This window comes from Myotis nattereri (assembly GCF_964212035.1).
Source record: "Myotis nattereri genome assembly, chromosome: 1".
NCBI classification, from domain to species: domain Eukaryota; kingdom Metazoa; phylum Chordata; class Mammalia; order Chiroptera; family Vespertilionidae; genus Myotis; species Myotis nattereri.
The window spans coordinates 88,925,603-88,941,107 of NC_138075.1; the positions used below are offsets into that span (position 1 = coordinate 88,925,603).

A 15,505-nucleotide genomic window follows, 5' to 3' on the forward strand; every position below is an offset into this window, starting at 1 on the left:
TATGTCAAAGTGCAAAAAAAAAAAAAATATTTCTGATTTCCATATTAATTCATAAGGAAATAAACTAATGCTTATAAAAGTATCCCTCTAATATTTTTATATTAGTTGGCTTTAGGATAGTATATCTTTTTAAACCAAATAAACCCAACAAAACTGGAAAATACCATGCATGAATGTCGTACGAAAAAATTCTTAAATGACCAATGCCGAGATTAATAATAGCTGTTTGCTTCACATAACATTTGCAAAATGTCCAAGGAAAACAAGGCAACGTTCCGTAACATGCCACAATTTTTATTGCAAAGTGGCCATTTTTGTGAGGGTGGGGAGTTTGATCTCAAAAACAACGTTCCATTTAAGGCTCTTTTATACAGAAATTGCCATCATGACTGATAAAGTATCTTTAGTGTTGCAAGACTTACATGGTAAACATAAAACTCCTACCTACACTTAATCAGTAGTGTACACTCAATGGAAAACAAAAAGGCATTAGTAACAGCTACTTCTTTTCAGAAGATATGCAGGTAACAGGAATGAACACTGACTTACTTGGGTAAGTTGATGACACAGTTAACACAACTTAATTGGCATTCCTTTTGAGGGTGGGAAGTTAAACTCAATACAAAAAAAGTGCTCTCAATGCATAGTGTTATATCCGTGCTGCCATGTCACAAAAACAGGCTTGCCAAGGCAGGCGAGGTGTATGAATGCTGGAGCCTCATAGAACTGCAATCAAATGCAACGATAAATAATACTGAATAAAGTTTACCATCTGACCAGTGGATAATACTTTCAAGGCATTCAATTAGCTTACCCTTTGCAGTACTCTAAGCTATTCACATTGACAATCACATTCAGTGTAGTGCTTGCTGCAAGGGAGGCATGTAACCAGTTGTTTTGGCTATAATATCATGGGAAGGCATTCCTTGGGTTCTACATCAAAGTAACAGTATTAAACAGTCTAATGGCAATCACTGATAGGCTGCTTACATGAATGATATTTCCTTCATCCATTGTGTTGGAAGGACCCAGTGGGAAGAGGAGAAAAACAAAAACCTAATACTATTCCAATTGACTGAGCTGGAGAAATGGAAGCTCCTTAAGATCCACATGGCACTTGACTGTCATTTTATAAGGGTTTTCCTTCAAGTGAAACTACTACGTTGCCTCCCAATTTCTCTCCAAGTGTTGAACGGTCCTTTATGTCATCCAAGCCATTTACTTGCCACTCATGTTTAATACCTAAAAAGAAAAAAAAAATGTATCCCATTACCTTATTATAAGTAAGAAAGAGTAATTCCTCTGCACAAAATATTTCATGTTTGTACCTGTAAATTTCTTCTTAATGGCATCTTTAGAGCTAGCATAAATCATCTTGCTTTTTAAAGGTGCACTTTCAGGAGCCCTACAGAAGAAAAAAAAAAAATTGTTGAACACCACTTAAAAGAAAAACAAAGGCAAAACTGACTATGTTAATAACAATCCTTGCATTTTAAAAGTGCTTTTTTCTTTTGTTTTTACACACCAGAATATAAATACTAGGTCTTCTTTCTTAGACTCTTTTGTTTCGTATGTGGCATCGTACAAAGCATATCGGCAATCATTCAGAGGTAGCAACTTCACAAAAGATGTGTAGGGGTCCTCTACAGTATCACCAATGTCACCCACCAAGATCTGCTTTGCTTCCTCTACAATTATTTGTCTTTTGTCATCGCTTAAACAGAAGAGAACCGCTTTCTTTCTTTTTTTGATCTCTTCTTGTGTAGACGATTTCCTTACTTTCATATCATTAAAAACTTTGATGACTTCATCATTCACTGTAACTCCAGAAGCCTAAAAATAAATAATAATAATAAAAGAACAGTAAATCAGAACAAGTATTTTGGTTTAACCAAAATTACTATTTGCCTGGAGAGGATTCACTTTCGTCTGGACATCAAAAATCGCACCTTCCCGTGCAAGCAGCCCGATCAGATTTGCCACATTTTAAGTGCCAGCATATTAATGCACCTAAGGATTCTCACTCGTCCTGCCCCACCCATCCTTTTAAAGGTGGTTTGCTGGTTGGAGTGAATGGGAGGTTGAGGGAAAGGGACAAATACAGGCTGTCCCATCCCTGAAATGTTTCCTCTTTCACTGGGTGATGTCAGAGCTTCGGGAGCAGCAGCAAAAATACCTTCTGTATTGTGTCAACTCTGCAGGCCTTAAAAAAACACACTTGGATTTCAGTTAATGCTTCTACTATTTTTTTTCTTTAAAGTCCTCTAGCCAGTGCCGTTTCCTCATAAGGAAAGAGAATCAAGTGTGAACTCCAAACCGCCCACAGCTTCAACGTAACCGCCTCGCAGCGCAAATGCAGACACCGACCTAACGGGTCTGGTGCAAACGCTTTTCACCGGGAAAGCGTTTTGAGAAACCTTTACCCCCCTCCCGAGCCTCCCCGGGCCGCCCAGCCCCTCACCGAAACCCCTCGGCAAGGGTCGGAGCACGTACCGATGTTAGATCGCGCGCGTTAACCCAAACCGGGCAGCGAAGGGCAAACGCGGCGCGCGCGGGGCAGCTCCGCAGCCACGCCCGCGCGGGTCCCCGCTCCCCGAGCCGCGCCGCCGCCCCCGCCCCCGCCCCCGCCGCCGGCGTAGGCCCCCCGCCGCGCCCGCGCCCCGGCCCGCCCGCCCGCCCGCCCCAGGAATCCGAGGAGCGGCAGGGCCCAGCCTGGCGGCGGGAAGGCAGGCCGGCGGAGACCCGGCAGCGGGGCGCGGCGCAGCGCAGGAGCAACCACCTTTGAGGCCAAAATCAGGTTAAAATGGCGGTCTCCCTCCCAGGCTCGCCGCGCCCGGCCCCGAACCCCCGCCCCGGCCCCCGGCCCCGCGCCCGCCTTACCATAGTGCCCGCGGCTGTGGCTGCGCGGCTGGGCTCCGGCTCGGCGGCACAGGGAGGAGGCGGAGGAGGAGGAGGAGGGGCGGGGAGCGGCGAGTGCGGGGCACGCCGGGAGCTGCAGCCCGAGAGGCGGCGGCGGCGGCGGCTGGGGGGCTGCGGCGCGGGCGGGCGGGCGGTCACGTGGCACGCCCCGGCCGGCCCTTCCGCCTCCGCCCCGCCCGCGTCCTCGACCTGACCCCGGCGCGCGCCGGCGGGCCTGCTCCGCGGAGCCGCCTCCTTCCCGGGGCACCGCCCGGCCGGGGCGCGGCTCCCGAGGGGCGTCTCCGCGCTGCCTCCGCGGGGCGCTGCGCCCGGGTCGGGTGCGCGTGAGGCGGTGACGCACGGAGGAGTCTTCTCTCCGCCGGGGGTTTCCCTGCAAAGGGGCTGGATTCCAACCCTTGGGGTCATTTTGGAAAGCCCCCCATGCGAGACCCGGTGAACTGTCAGATCTTCCTCCAGTTGGATGAGGGAAACACTAGGGGTTACCCAGTTGATCCAATGACTCCGGAAAACACAACATGATAAACAGGTGGAAAATCACTGTCTGAAGCAGTGGTTCTCAACCTTCCTAATGCCGCCACCCTTTAATACAGTTCCTCATGTTCTGGTGACCCCAACCATAAAATTATTTTCATTGCTACTTCATAACCGTAATTTTGCTACTGTTATGAATTGTAATGTAAATATCTGATATGCAGGATGTATTTTCATTGTTACAAATTGAACATAATTAGAGCATAGTGATTAATCACAAAAACAATAGGTAATTATATATGTGTTTTCCGATGGTCTTAGGCGACCCCTGTGAAAGGGTCCTTAGACCCCCAAAGGGGTCGCGACCCACAGGTTGAGAACCACTGCTCTAGGGGTTACCCAGTTGATTGACTCCGGAAAAAACAAAATGATAAACAGGTGGAAAATCACTGTCTAAAGTCTGTGGTTGAAATGATAGGGGGAACCTTGGTGATACCCTTTTCTGTGTCAGACCTTGTAGGCGTGGATCGTGGATCCAGCTCTGCTAGGAGGCTTTCCCGTGAGCCCACGCCCTGACGGCCCACAGCAGGTCACCCAGTGGGTCCAAGAGTAGAGATTGCTCCCTCTTCTTGGCAATCACCTTCCAGCTTGTGGAACAGCCAAGGCTCTTCTCTAACCAACCTTTTCACTGCTTAACAAGGATGCCATTTGTCATAGAAAAAAATGCCACTTTCTACTTTGAGGAAAATGTTCATAAGTATTTAAATGAACTCATGAGTTTATAATGAAAATGTTACACATGAAACACTTTACGTATTTAATTACTTTGGGCTGGCTTATGCTACCTTTCTCCTTAACATGTACAATTTCTACTTTACTTTCTTCACTTGTAAAATCGGTTAAATGAATTTAAAACCCTGATCAATAGTGAAACTTATTTTGTGAAAAAAGACTTGCACTAAAAAGGTAGAATTTTTACTGCCTAAAAATTTGGGAACAAAATAGTAAGTCCAGATAAACCTTGAAGGAAACTAAGCCAGAAGGGCAGTGTCCTTGGGGCTGGGAGTTGGAGGGATTTGGGTATTAATGTTGGCACTGCCCCACCTCCATGGGCTTTCCACCCCTGCAGACCTTAGGTGCTTCATCTGTAAAACAAGTTCTGATTAAATGATCTTTAAAGTACTTTCCCACTTTAAAGTTCAGTTTCCTACTATATCAGTGTTTCTCAGGAAATAGTGGGCATACCTATTAAATAGGATTAAATAAGTTTAGGGATAGAAAATCATAATGAGAAGGGGTTATGTGCTAGTCTGTACAAAATGATAAATTCTTGTATCCAAAATCAACATATTTTAAATGGAGCATGCTTAAGTATTGCTCAGGAAACATAGATCTAGTTTTTATGTCCATTGTTGTGTTTATTTTCTTAAGAGGAAGAATGACTTAGTTTAGAGACGAAAAATTGAGAAAAAATTTCCCAATATCTAAGCATGAATCCCAAGCAAGTAGATAATAATACTTTAACATCTAGCTGGTACAGTATAGTTTATGAAACCTTTCACTTTCTTTCTCTCTTTTTAAAAAAATATATTTTTTATTGATTTCAGAGAGGAAAAGAGAGGCAGAGATAGATAGAAACATCCATGATGAGAGAACCATTAATCAGCTGCCTCCTGCACCCCCCCCCCCTTACTGGGGTTCAAGCTCACAACCTGGGCATGTGCCCTGATCGGGAACCGAACCCCAACCTCCTGATTCTTCGGTTGATGCCCAACCACTGAGCCACACCAGCAAGGCTCTCTCTCTCTTTTGAAATTCCATGGAAATCATGGAGAATGGCTCCAAGCACCTGCTATGTGTGGGTATCAGCAATTCTTCCTGTACTCTTCCTCTCAGGGACTCCCTCTCTTCGCAGCCTTTAAATTTGCAGCAAAGAGATTCCACAGAGGCCACAGCCCTCACAGAAACTAGATCTAGGGGCCCCTAGATTAGGCGTCAGAACCTCTCCCACCAAAGCTGGGGATTCCGAAGATGTTAGACACCCTCAGTTGTGACATCAACCCTTCCCCAAACCTCCCTGCTCCTTTCACCTTCCCTAAGCAGAGTTCATCTCCCATGCTCTAGGATTCTTTTCTTGAAGATATTTTTGTCTTTGCAGATATCTTGTTGCCTTGAAATAACTTGTTTATGTGTTCTGCCACCCCGCTAGACTGCAAGCTCCTTATGAATCTGAGTCCTACTCATCTTCGAATTTCTGGAACCTGGAACGTAGTAGGTGCTCAGTAGATGATGAAGTAATGAATTTAAGATGCTTCAGTGCTATTAAGAGAACAAAAAGGAAGCTCCTGAAGACTGTGAGGCCTTTCTACATGTCCTTGTGAGGCTGGCCCTTAGAACCTCAGGGGCAGTAGCAACTCCTTCTCCTCATACCTATTATTTATGACACCTACCACCGCTTCCGTGGTAAAGGGACAGCATTATGAAGTATTGCTGCATGAATTTTGGCCCCTGTGTCGTGGTTGAGCATGGACTTATGAACCAGGATCTGAATGTTAAATATCATCTATATTAGTTTCCTGTGGCTGCTATAACGAATCACCACACATTTAGTGGCTTAAAAACAACACAAACTTATTGTCTTGCAATTTTTGGAGGCCAGAAGTCAGAAATGATTCTTATGGGGCTAAAATCAAGGCTATTGGCAGCACTTCGTTGCTTTTGGAGACAGTAGAGGAGAATCTGTTTTCTTGCCTTTTCCAGCTTAGAGGCTGCCATGTACCTTGGTTTGTGACTCCCAGACAGCAATTGCTCCACCCTCACATCTGCTTTAGTCATCCTGTCTCTGACTCTCTCCTGCCTCCCTCCTCCACTTTTAATGACTACTGTGATTGGTTGGGACCCCTCGCTAATTCTAAATATCTCATCTCAAAATCGTTATATTAATCCTTATGTTCTGGGTTCTGGGGTTTAGGATAGGGACATCTTTTGGGGGCCATTATTTTTCCTACCACACCACAGATGTTCTCTTTAGCAATTTCAAGCCCAAACAAACAATGAACAGGTATGATCCTGAACAATTCAGTACTAGAACACACATCTAAGCTCTAATTTTCCCTTTGCTGGACACAGGGATGGCAGTTAGAAACAACCATTAGGAACCAAATGAGAGTAACCTCAAAGAGGATGGATCTAGTCTGGTTGCCGTGGCTCAGTGGTTGAGCATGGACTTATGAACCAGGAAGTCACAGTTCCATTCCCGGGTAGGGGTCAGAGCACATGCCTGGGTTGCTCTCCAGTGGGGGCGTGCAGGAGGCAGCTGATCAATGATTCTCTCTCATTATTGATGTTTCTGTCTCTCTCTCCCTCTCCTTTCCTTTCTGAAATCAATTAAAAAAAAAAAAAGAGGCTGGATCTGAATGGAATCTCAGCTCTGACACAGTAGTGTCATTTACTTAACTGGGCTAAGGGTTTTTCCTCGTGTATAAAATGGATTATGTTACCTCCTTCCTCTTGAGATCATGGTGAGGATCAAGTGAGATAGTGTATGTAAAGCTTCCAGCACAGGAATAGGAACCCAAGGGCTGTTGTTACCACCAGTGCAGAGTGAATGAAGGTGAGAGCATGTTTTTAATCTTACAGGCCACAGTCATGTAGCATCCCAAGCCTCATTGTATTGATTTGTAAGACTCAGCTAAAGTTAGTTTACTCAAGAGTCCTTAGAAAATTGGAAAAGTGAACACCTCCTAATGCATATTCTCCCAAGAAACGACCTTGATAGAGTTCTGTGGCATGTAAAAGTTTAAGATCATTTTTTCAGGTGCTATCTAAAACAATACATTTGGAAGGTTATGCTGAAAAATTCTGTTTGAGCCCCACTCCTTGTCAGGACACATCACTCTCAGCTCCCACAGCCACTTCCTGACAAAGACAAATGTAAGCATGAAGACACTCACAACTTCAAAATGTACCTTTCTACCCACGTGCCTCCTTTATTCTGACACATCCCTCCCACCCCACGCCCAAGCTAAAAGACTGGTAAGGAGTCACATCATGTACTTTTCTAAATTCAAATTTGAGCTTATAACTAGGAAATAAATGTAATGGGCCCTGGCTGGGTAGCTCCGTTGGTTAGAGTGTCCTCCCTATGCACCACGGTTTCGGGTAAGATCCCCAGTCAGGGCACGTACAAGAAGCAACCACAAATCAATCTCAATCTCTCTCTCTCTCTCTCTCTCTCTCTCTCTCTCTCTCTCTCTCTCTCTCTCCTTCTCTCTCTCTCTAATAAAAAGAAAGAAATGTAATGGGAGATGTGTTGAAGTCTAATTCTGTGACTCACTCTCTGAGCCACAAAACTCATTTTGGGTTTTACATGTCTCATCTCTAATGCTTTCTAATTTAGGAATATGACCTCACAATAAAGGAATTTAGCAGTCTGTGTCACGTGAAGAGGTAATGAGCTAGAGGATAGCAACAGTGACATGGAGTAAATAGTGAAATGTAGTTTAAATAGTTTCAAATTCTATATCTATAAATACCTATTTCAGTTCATTAGCTCACAGACACATTTATCAGATCCACTATCAGTTACTTGTGATATTAATTTAATCGTGATAATAAGTAGCAGCTGGTTACCTAAATTATCCAAACCATATACAAAAACAGCATCTGAGAAAAGCAACCTCCTAGTAATTTATTTAAGGTGGAAATCGTTTGTTTAGCGTGCTTTATTACAAAAGATGTAGGGTTTTAAATCATAGACAGAAATTATACAGACATGGAAAATGTAACGTGAAAACTATGTATTAACAGACATGAATAAGAGAAGGCCAGTCAAGATTTTTCAAATGTGTATTTTTAATAATAGCTATATTGAGATATTATTCACATACCATGAAAGTCACCCCTTTAAAGTGTACCATTCAATATTTTTAGGATATTCACAATTATGCAACCATTACCAATTTTAGAATATCTTATCACTCCCAAAAGAACATCCCATATCCATCAGCATTCACTCCACATTCCTCCTTCCCTTCCAGGGTGACATCCTCTTGTTGGATCGATCCCTTTAGCATTATGTAGTGACCTTTGTTGTCTCTTGTGATGGCCTTCATTTTGAAGTTTATTTTGTCGCATATGAGTATTGCTACTCCAGCTTTTTTTCTTTTCCATTTGCATGGAAATTTTTTTCCCATCTCTTCATTCTCATTCTGTGCGTGTCTTTTGTTTTGAGGTGGGTCTCTTGTAGACAGCATATAGTTGGGTCATGTTTTTGTATCCATTCAGCTACCTTATGCCTTTTGATTGGAGCATTTAATCCATTTACATTTAAGGTTATTAATGATAGGTACTTATTTATTGTCATTTTAATTCTGTATGCCTAGGTTTCTCTCTGTTTCTTCTTATTATAGCAGTCCCTTTAGCATTTCTTGTAATGCTGGCTTGGTGGTGATGTACTCCTTTAGCCATTTTTTGTCTGGGAAGATCTTTATTTGACCGTCGTTCTTGAATGATAGCCTTGCTGGATAGTAATCTTGGTTTCAGATCCTTAATTTCAGATCCTTGAGTACTTCATACCATTCCCTTCTGGCCTGTAGAGTTTCTGATGAGAAATCAGATGTCAGCCTTATGGGAACTCCTTTGGAGGTGACAGTTTGCTTTTCTCTTGCTGCCTTTAATATTCTCTATTTGTCCTTACTTTCTGGCTTTTTAATTATGATGTGTCTGGGCGTGGGCCTGTTGGATTCTTCTTGTTTGGGGTTCTCTGTGACTCCCGAACTTGTGTGACTTTTTTCTTTACAAGTTAGGGAAGTTTCTGCCATTTTTTCTTTAAACACGTTGTCTATCCCTCTCTCCCTTTCTGCCTCTTCTGGTACATCTGCTATTCTAATATTGTTTCATTTTGTCCCACAGCTCCCTTAAGCTGTCCTCCTGTTTTTTAATTGTTTGTTTCTTTTTGGTTCTCTGATTGATTTTTTCAACCCTGTCTTCTAATTCACTGATTTGATCCTCAGCTTCCCCCAATCTGCTGTGTATTTCTTCCAATGTGTTCTTTATTTGTACTACTAGGGGCCTGGTGCATGAAATTCGTGCACGGGGGTGGGGAGGCAGATCCCTCAGCCCGACCTGCACCCTCTGTCATGTTCCGGGACCCTGGCCGCTCCGGGCCTTCGCGCAGGCCTACAGGCTTGGGGAGGCCTGGCTCCTGAGGCCCCATTTTATCAAGAGAACAAAGTCAGCATTAGTTACAGCCCTCACCGAACCCAGTACAGTGTGTCTGTGCATACAACTGCCTCGTTCATGTGCCTGATTCGCCCTACTGAATTACTAACATCTTGAGGACATAGTTCTGTCCTATCCTGTTTCACCTTCAGTGCCTGGCCTGGTGCCAGGGACCTGGGAGTGTTTGCTGACTGAGTGAGTGAATAATGAGTGAGTGAGTAAGTGAATGAGTGAATGAATGTGCAAGTAAGTGAATGAGCAAGTGGCTATGGTGTGGGAACTTCTGCCGCGCCACCATGGCAACAGGGCAGAAGTTACCGCCCTGCTCCCGGCTGCCTGGCGCCCACCCTGGGAAGTTCCTGCCCTGCTCCCGACTGCCCAGCGCCCCACTCCCGGCTGCGTAGTTCCTGCCCTGCTCCCAGCTGCCTGGCGCTCACCCTGGGAAGTTCCCATTCCCAGATGCATAGTTTCCACCCCACTCCTGGCGACCCAGGCCCCTAGCCACTCCTTCAGTGGAGGCCAGGGCAGGCGGGAAATTTGGCTTCCTCTGTCGGTCACTGGGGCAACCCAAGCCTTCAGCTCCATGGCCACTGCCATCTTTGTTAGGTTAATTTGCATATCATGCTGACTGGCTGGTGGGCATGGCTTGAGCGTAGCAGAGGGATGGCTAATTTGCATGTTTCTCTTTTATTATACAGGACTACAGGACCGGTGCACAAAAATTTGTGCACTGGTCAGGGGGGTGTCCCTCAGCCCCACTTGTGCCCTCTCGCAGTCTGGGACCCCTCAGGAGATAATGACCTGCTGGCTTAGGCCCGCTCCCGGGTGGCAGAAGGCAGGCCCAATCCCTGGGTGCAGCCCCTGGTCGGGCTCAGAGCAGGGCTGATTGGGGAGTTGGAGCGCCGCCCCCTGTCATGCACAGAGCAGGGTGGATTGGGAGGTTGCGATGCCACCCTCAGTCACGCTCAGGGTAGGGCCGATTGTGGGGTTGGGGCGCCGCCCCTGTCACACTCAAGGCAGGGTCAATGGGGAGGTTGCGGCGCCACCCCCTGTCACTCACAGAGCCGGCCGATCAGGAGGTTGGGGCTCTGCCCCCTGTCATGCACAGAGCGGGGCCCATCAGGGGGGTTGGGGCTCCGTATCCTGTCACACACAGAGCAGGGCCGATCAGGGGGTTGGGGAGCTCCCCCCTATCATGCACATAGGAGGGCCGATGAGGAGGTTGTGATGCCACCCTTAGTCACACTCAGGGTAGGGCCGATTGGGGGGTTGGGGCACTCCCCCCTGTCACACTCAGGGCAGGGCCGATGGGGAGGTTGCAGCTCCACCCCGTCCCACACAGAGCAGGCCGATCAGGGGGTTGGGGCGCCTTCCCCTTTCACGAACAGAGCAGGGCGGATAGGGAGGTTGTGGTCCCCTCCCCCCGCCCCCCCCCCCCCCGGCACACACAGAGCCACAGGGCGATCAGGGGGTTTGGGCGCTGCCCCCTGTCATGCTGCTCCAGGGGCCAGAAGGCCTCGTGGCTCTGCTGATCCCAGTGCTAGGAGGCCTCGCTGCACTGTGTGACACCGGGGCACAGAGGACTTGCTGCTCCGCTGATCCCGGTGCTGGGAGGCATATTACCCTTTTACTATATAGGATAGAGGCCTGGTGCATGGGTGGGGGCCAGCTGGTTTGCCCTGAAGGGTGTCCTGGATCAGGGTGGGGGTCCCCACTGGGGTGTCTGGCCAGCCTGGATGAGGGGATGATGGCTGTTTGCAGCCTGTCATACCCCCTTCAGGGTGGGGGTCCCCACTGGGGTGCCTGGCCAGTCTGGGTGAGGGGCTGAGGGCTGTTTTCAGGCTGGCGGGTGACTGAAGCTCCCAACCTCTCCTTTTTTCCTTTTTTTTTATTCTTGGATTTATTTACCTTCTATGGCTGTCACTGGAGCTGAGACCCGGCTTTAGCTGTGAGACCTCGGCTGCTGAAAGCAGGTTTCTGGCTTTGTTTACCTTCTGTATTTGAAACTTTTTTGTGACTCCAGCTCTGAGATCCATGCTGACTGAAAGCAGGTTTCTGGGGTTTTATTTAGCTTCTATATTTGTAACAATGTTTCTTAGAGAGCAGCTCAGAGCCCAGCAGCAGCAGGCGGGGAACATTGGCTTCCTCCGTCACTGGAGCAAGCAAGCCTCCTGTTCTCATCAGTTGCCTGGTTGCCGGCCGCCAGCTTGGTTGGCAGTTAATTTGCATATCACCCTGATTAGCCAATGGGAACGGTAGCAAAGTTATGGCTAATTACCATGTTTCTCTTTTATTAGATAGGATGTCGTTCTTTATTTCCAACTGTTGTTTTTTCATAGTTACTATATCTTTATTTATGCAGTTGAGCATCTTTACCATTATTACTCTGAACTCTGTTATCTCTGCTTCATTTATCTCTTCGGCTGGAGAAATCTCTTGTTCTTTCATTTGGGGTTTGTTTCTTTGTCTCCTCATTTTGGCTGTCTGTTTTGGTTTGTGACTATGTATTAGGTAGATCCTCTATGTCTCTCAATCTCTAGTAGAGGATAGTGTCAAATGCTGTTTCTGACTAATTAGATCAGGCAAAGACTCACAGCCTCCAGAGACCACCTCTGCTTACAGATTGATAGGATTCCAACTTGAATTGCCCCCAGGAAATTATCCTCAGTTGTGGCCAGAGTTTTTTTTTAAAAAATATATTTAATTTATTTTTTTACAGAGAAGAAGGGAGAGGGATAGAGAGTTAGAAACATCGATAAGAGAGAAACATTGATCAGCTGCCTCCTACACACCCCCTACTGGGGATGTGCCCGCAACCAAGGTACATGCCCTTGACCAGAATTGAACCTGGGACCCTTCAGTCCGCAGGCCTACACTCTATCCACCGAGCCAAACTGGTTAGGGCTGGCCAGAGTTTTCTTAAAACAGGATGGAGCAGTTGCTTCTGCCTGGAGGCTAATTGTTATTTTTAGTCTCTTAAGTAGCCTTAAGGAAAGGTGTTTTACAATAGGGTGGGTCAACTGTCTTCCCCTTGAGGCAAGGCAAATGTCTGTGTGGGAAAGATGACCTTCTCAGTGTGAGGGAATGACTCAGCACAAGAAAGTGGGGGTGTCTGCCTTCTGAGCTCTAACTCCTGAGTCCCAATCTTGGCTTCTGCTCACACAGTTGCAGTCCACTCTGCCCTCCCTCTGCTAGAGCACAAGGTGGGTGGCTCCACAGGGAATTTTGTGTGTTGGCCCTTTAAGAGGATACCTGAATTTCCAGCCTTTGTTCTCTGGCAGACAGCACTCCTGCTGCTTTTTACAGCCATGTGTTATGTGGCTATTCTTCTCAGTTGTGGTGCTCTCTGCTGGGGGGCCCCAGCTTGGGGATTAGACCCCAGAGTTTTCAGTGGCCACCCCCCACAGCTGAGATATCTCCCTGGAACTTCAGTTGCTGTCTGTGGGCGTCTGGCCAGCCCTTTTGTGCCTCCGCCTCTCCTACCAGTCTCTATGCAGCCTCCACTTTCGGTCCTTGGGTATCAGGGTACTCTCCTGCAAGTGTTCTGTTGATTATTCAGGAAATTTTTCTGTATTTTAGTTGTAATTCCAGTTTGTTTCTGGGAGTGCATGCGTGCAGCATCCACTTACTCTGCCGCCATTTTTAATCTCCATTTTCTTTTCTGATTTGCCAAAACTAGTTTTAGTAGTACGTGTTTTTTACCTTGTGGATGTTACAACTAAGATTTGATTTAAAAAAAAATATTTTATTGATTTCACAGAGGAAGAGAGAGGGGAGAGAGAGATAGAAACATCAATGATGAGAGAGAATCATTGATTGCCTGCCTCCTACACACCCTCTCCTGGGGATTGAGCCAGCAACCTGGGCATGTGCGCTTTACCAGATTCAAACCCAGGATCCTTCAGTCCACAGACTAATGCTCTATCCACTGAGCCAAACCTGCTAGGGCCAAAGATTTGATTTTTGTATTAGTTTTCTGTACATAATTTTAAAAAGTTTCTGTACATTAAAATTTTTTTCTGGGCTTTTTTTTTTTATAGAGAGCCCTAGAACACATTATTTTATTTCATTTTCTAAAAATGTATTTTAGTGATTTTTTGGAGAGAGGAAGGGAGAGGTATAGCTAGAAACATCGATGAGAAACATCGATTGGCCACCTCCTGCACATATCCTACTGGGGATCAAGCCCGAAACCCAGGTATGTGCACTGATGAGGAATCAAAGCGTGACCTCCTGGATCATGGGCCACCACTCAACCACTAAGCACACTGGCCGGCCTAGAAAACTGTATTATTTAATTTTTGTTTTGTTAATCCTCACCTGAGGATATTTTTTCCCATTGATTTTTCTTTTTTTCAGAGAGTGAAAGGGATGGGGGAAAGACAGAGAAAGAGAAACATAGATATGAGAAAGCATCGATTGGTTGCCTCCTGCATGTGCCCTGACTGGGGTCGGGGCTGGAGCGTGCAACAGAGGTATATTTGGCTCTGACCACTGAGAAAAACCAGCCAGGGTAAAAACATTTTTTTTAACAAAGGCCCCAGTGATCTTAGGTTTTCATTAAAAGTGTGGTTTGGGGAAGCACTTTTAACCTTCATCCTGACATGACATATACAATAACATTAAATTATATATCATGTAATTGAACAAAAAATAATTTCTTTATATATCTATTTTTTTTAAAAAATATTTTTTATTGATTTCAGAGAGGAAGAGAGAGGGAGAGAGACAGAAACATCAATGATGAGAGAGAATCATTGGTCAGCTGCCTCCTGCACGCCGCCTACTGGGGCTGAGCCGGTAACCCGAGCATGTGCCCTGACCGAGAGTCGAACCGTGACCTCCTGGTTCATAGGTCAATGCTCAACTGCTGAGCCTTGCCAGCCAGGCTATAAACTATGAATAGATACCTAAATACAATATTGTTTTAAAAATGAAATCATGTGTATATAGTTGTGCTAATAAAGATAAGTACACTAATCAAAAGTTATACAACAATTACAGCAAGTCCAAATGAGAACAAAGATATTCTTTTGAATTCCATATTTCACTGAGCATCAAAAACCACAATCTTTTAGACCTTTTCTTGCACATTATTCTGTATCTACATTCTCTGTATTTGATTGTATTCCTGGGTTTAATTTCATTTCCTATATGACATTCTCCACAGATATATATCATTGGCTGCTGCTTTGGGGGTTGGATGTCCTTCTGAGTGTCCACTGTTAGTCCACAGCACTGACAAACTCTTCACTCTGTGATTCCCTTTTCTGTACATTTTCAAAAAATTTTGATAATGGCATCTACCATTATCAATTTTCTTTTCTCTTGTTTCTATCAAATCCAGTATTTTCAAGCTTATGGTCCCTGTCTTTATGGAGAAAATAACAGGGGTCCCTGATATAGATTAGGGGAATTTATTCTCCGACCAGTGGTGGATGTGTCCCTATCGATCACGTCTTTGCCAACACTAGTATATGTCTGACTCTAATATTTACCAGTTTGACTGTGTGAACTGGTATTTCACTATGATTTTAATTTGCACTTCCCTGATTACTGGTGCTATTGACCATCCTTAGCTATGCCAGTTCACATACTTTATAAAATTTTCTTAGGATTATTTTTCTTTTCTTTATTTGTGTAGTTCTTTATATATTCAGTATAACCACCCTTTGTCTGTTATATGCATTGCAAATATCTTCTTCCATTCTCTGGACTATTTGTTAATTTTGTTTATGGTATCTCAAATAAATAAGTTAAAAAATTATGTGGTAGAATGCATCAAGTTATTCCTTTAGAGCTGTGCCTTCTGCTTTATATTTATGGTTTGTCTTATTTGCCCCTTCCCCCCCTCCCTCCCTTTCTTCCTTTCCTTCTCCTTGGCTTCTTCTCC

The 15,505-nt window shown here is 45.2% G+C and overlaps 1 protein-coding gene across 1 annotated transcript; it reads right to left on the reverse strand.

Annotated features, from left to right (window-relative positions):
* Nucleotides 1–273: 273 nt before the first annotated feature.
* On the reverse strand, nucleotides 274–3,104 carry CFL2 (cofilin 2). The gene is made up of 4 exons (XM_081090037.1): nucleotides 2,881–3,104; nucleotides 1,526–1,833; nucleotides 1,329–1,405; nucleotides 274–1,242 (listed from the first exon to the last, which is right to left on the reverse strand). The coding sequence occupies exons 1-4, from the start codon at nucleotides 2,881–2,883 to the stop codon at nucleotides 1,130–1,132; spliced, it is 501 nt and encodes a 166-aa protein (XP_080946163.1). The 5' UTR covers nucleotides 2,884–3,104; the 3' UTR covers nucleotides 274–1,129.
* Between the last annotated feature and the right edge of the window lie 12,401 nt (nucleotides 3,105–15,505).

Coding starts and splice junctions, on each gene's coding strand:
- CFL2 (XM_081090037.1), bottom strand. Junction 1,406..1,525: donor GACCTAGTATTTATATTCTG/GTGTGTAAAAAC, acceptor TTTCTTCTGTAG/GGCTCCTGAAAGTGCACCTT. Junction 1,243..1,328: donor CATTAAGAAGAAATTTACAG/GTACAAACATGA, acceptor TTTTCTTTTTAG/GTATTAAACATGAGTGGCAA.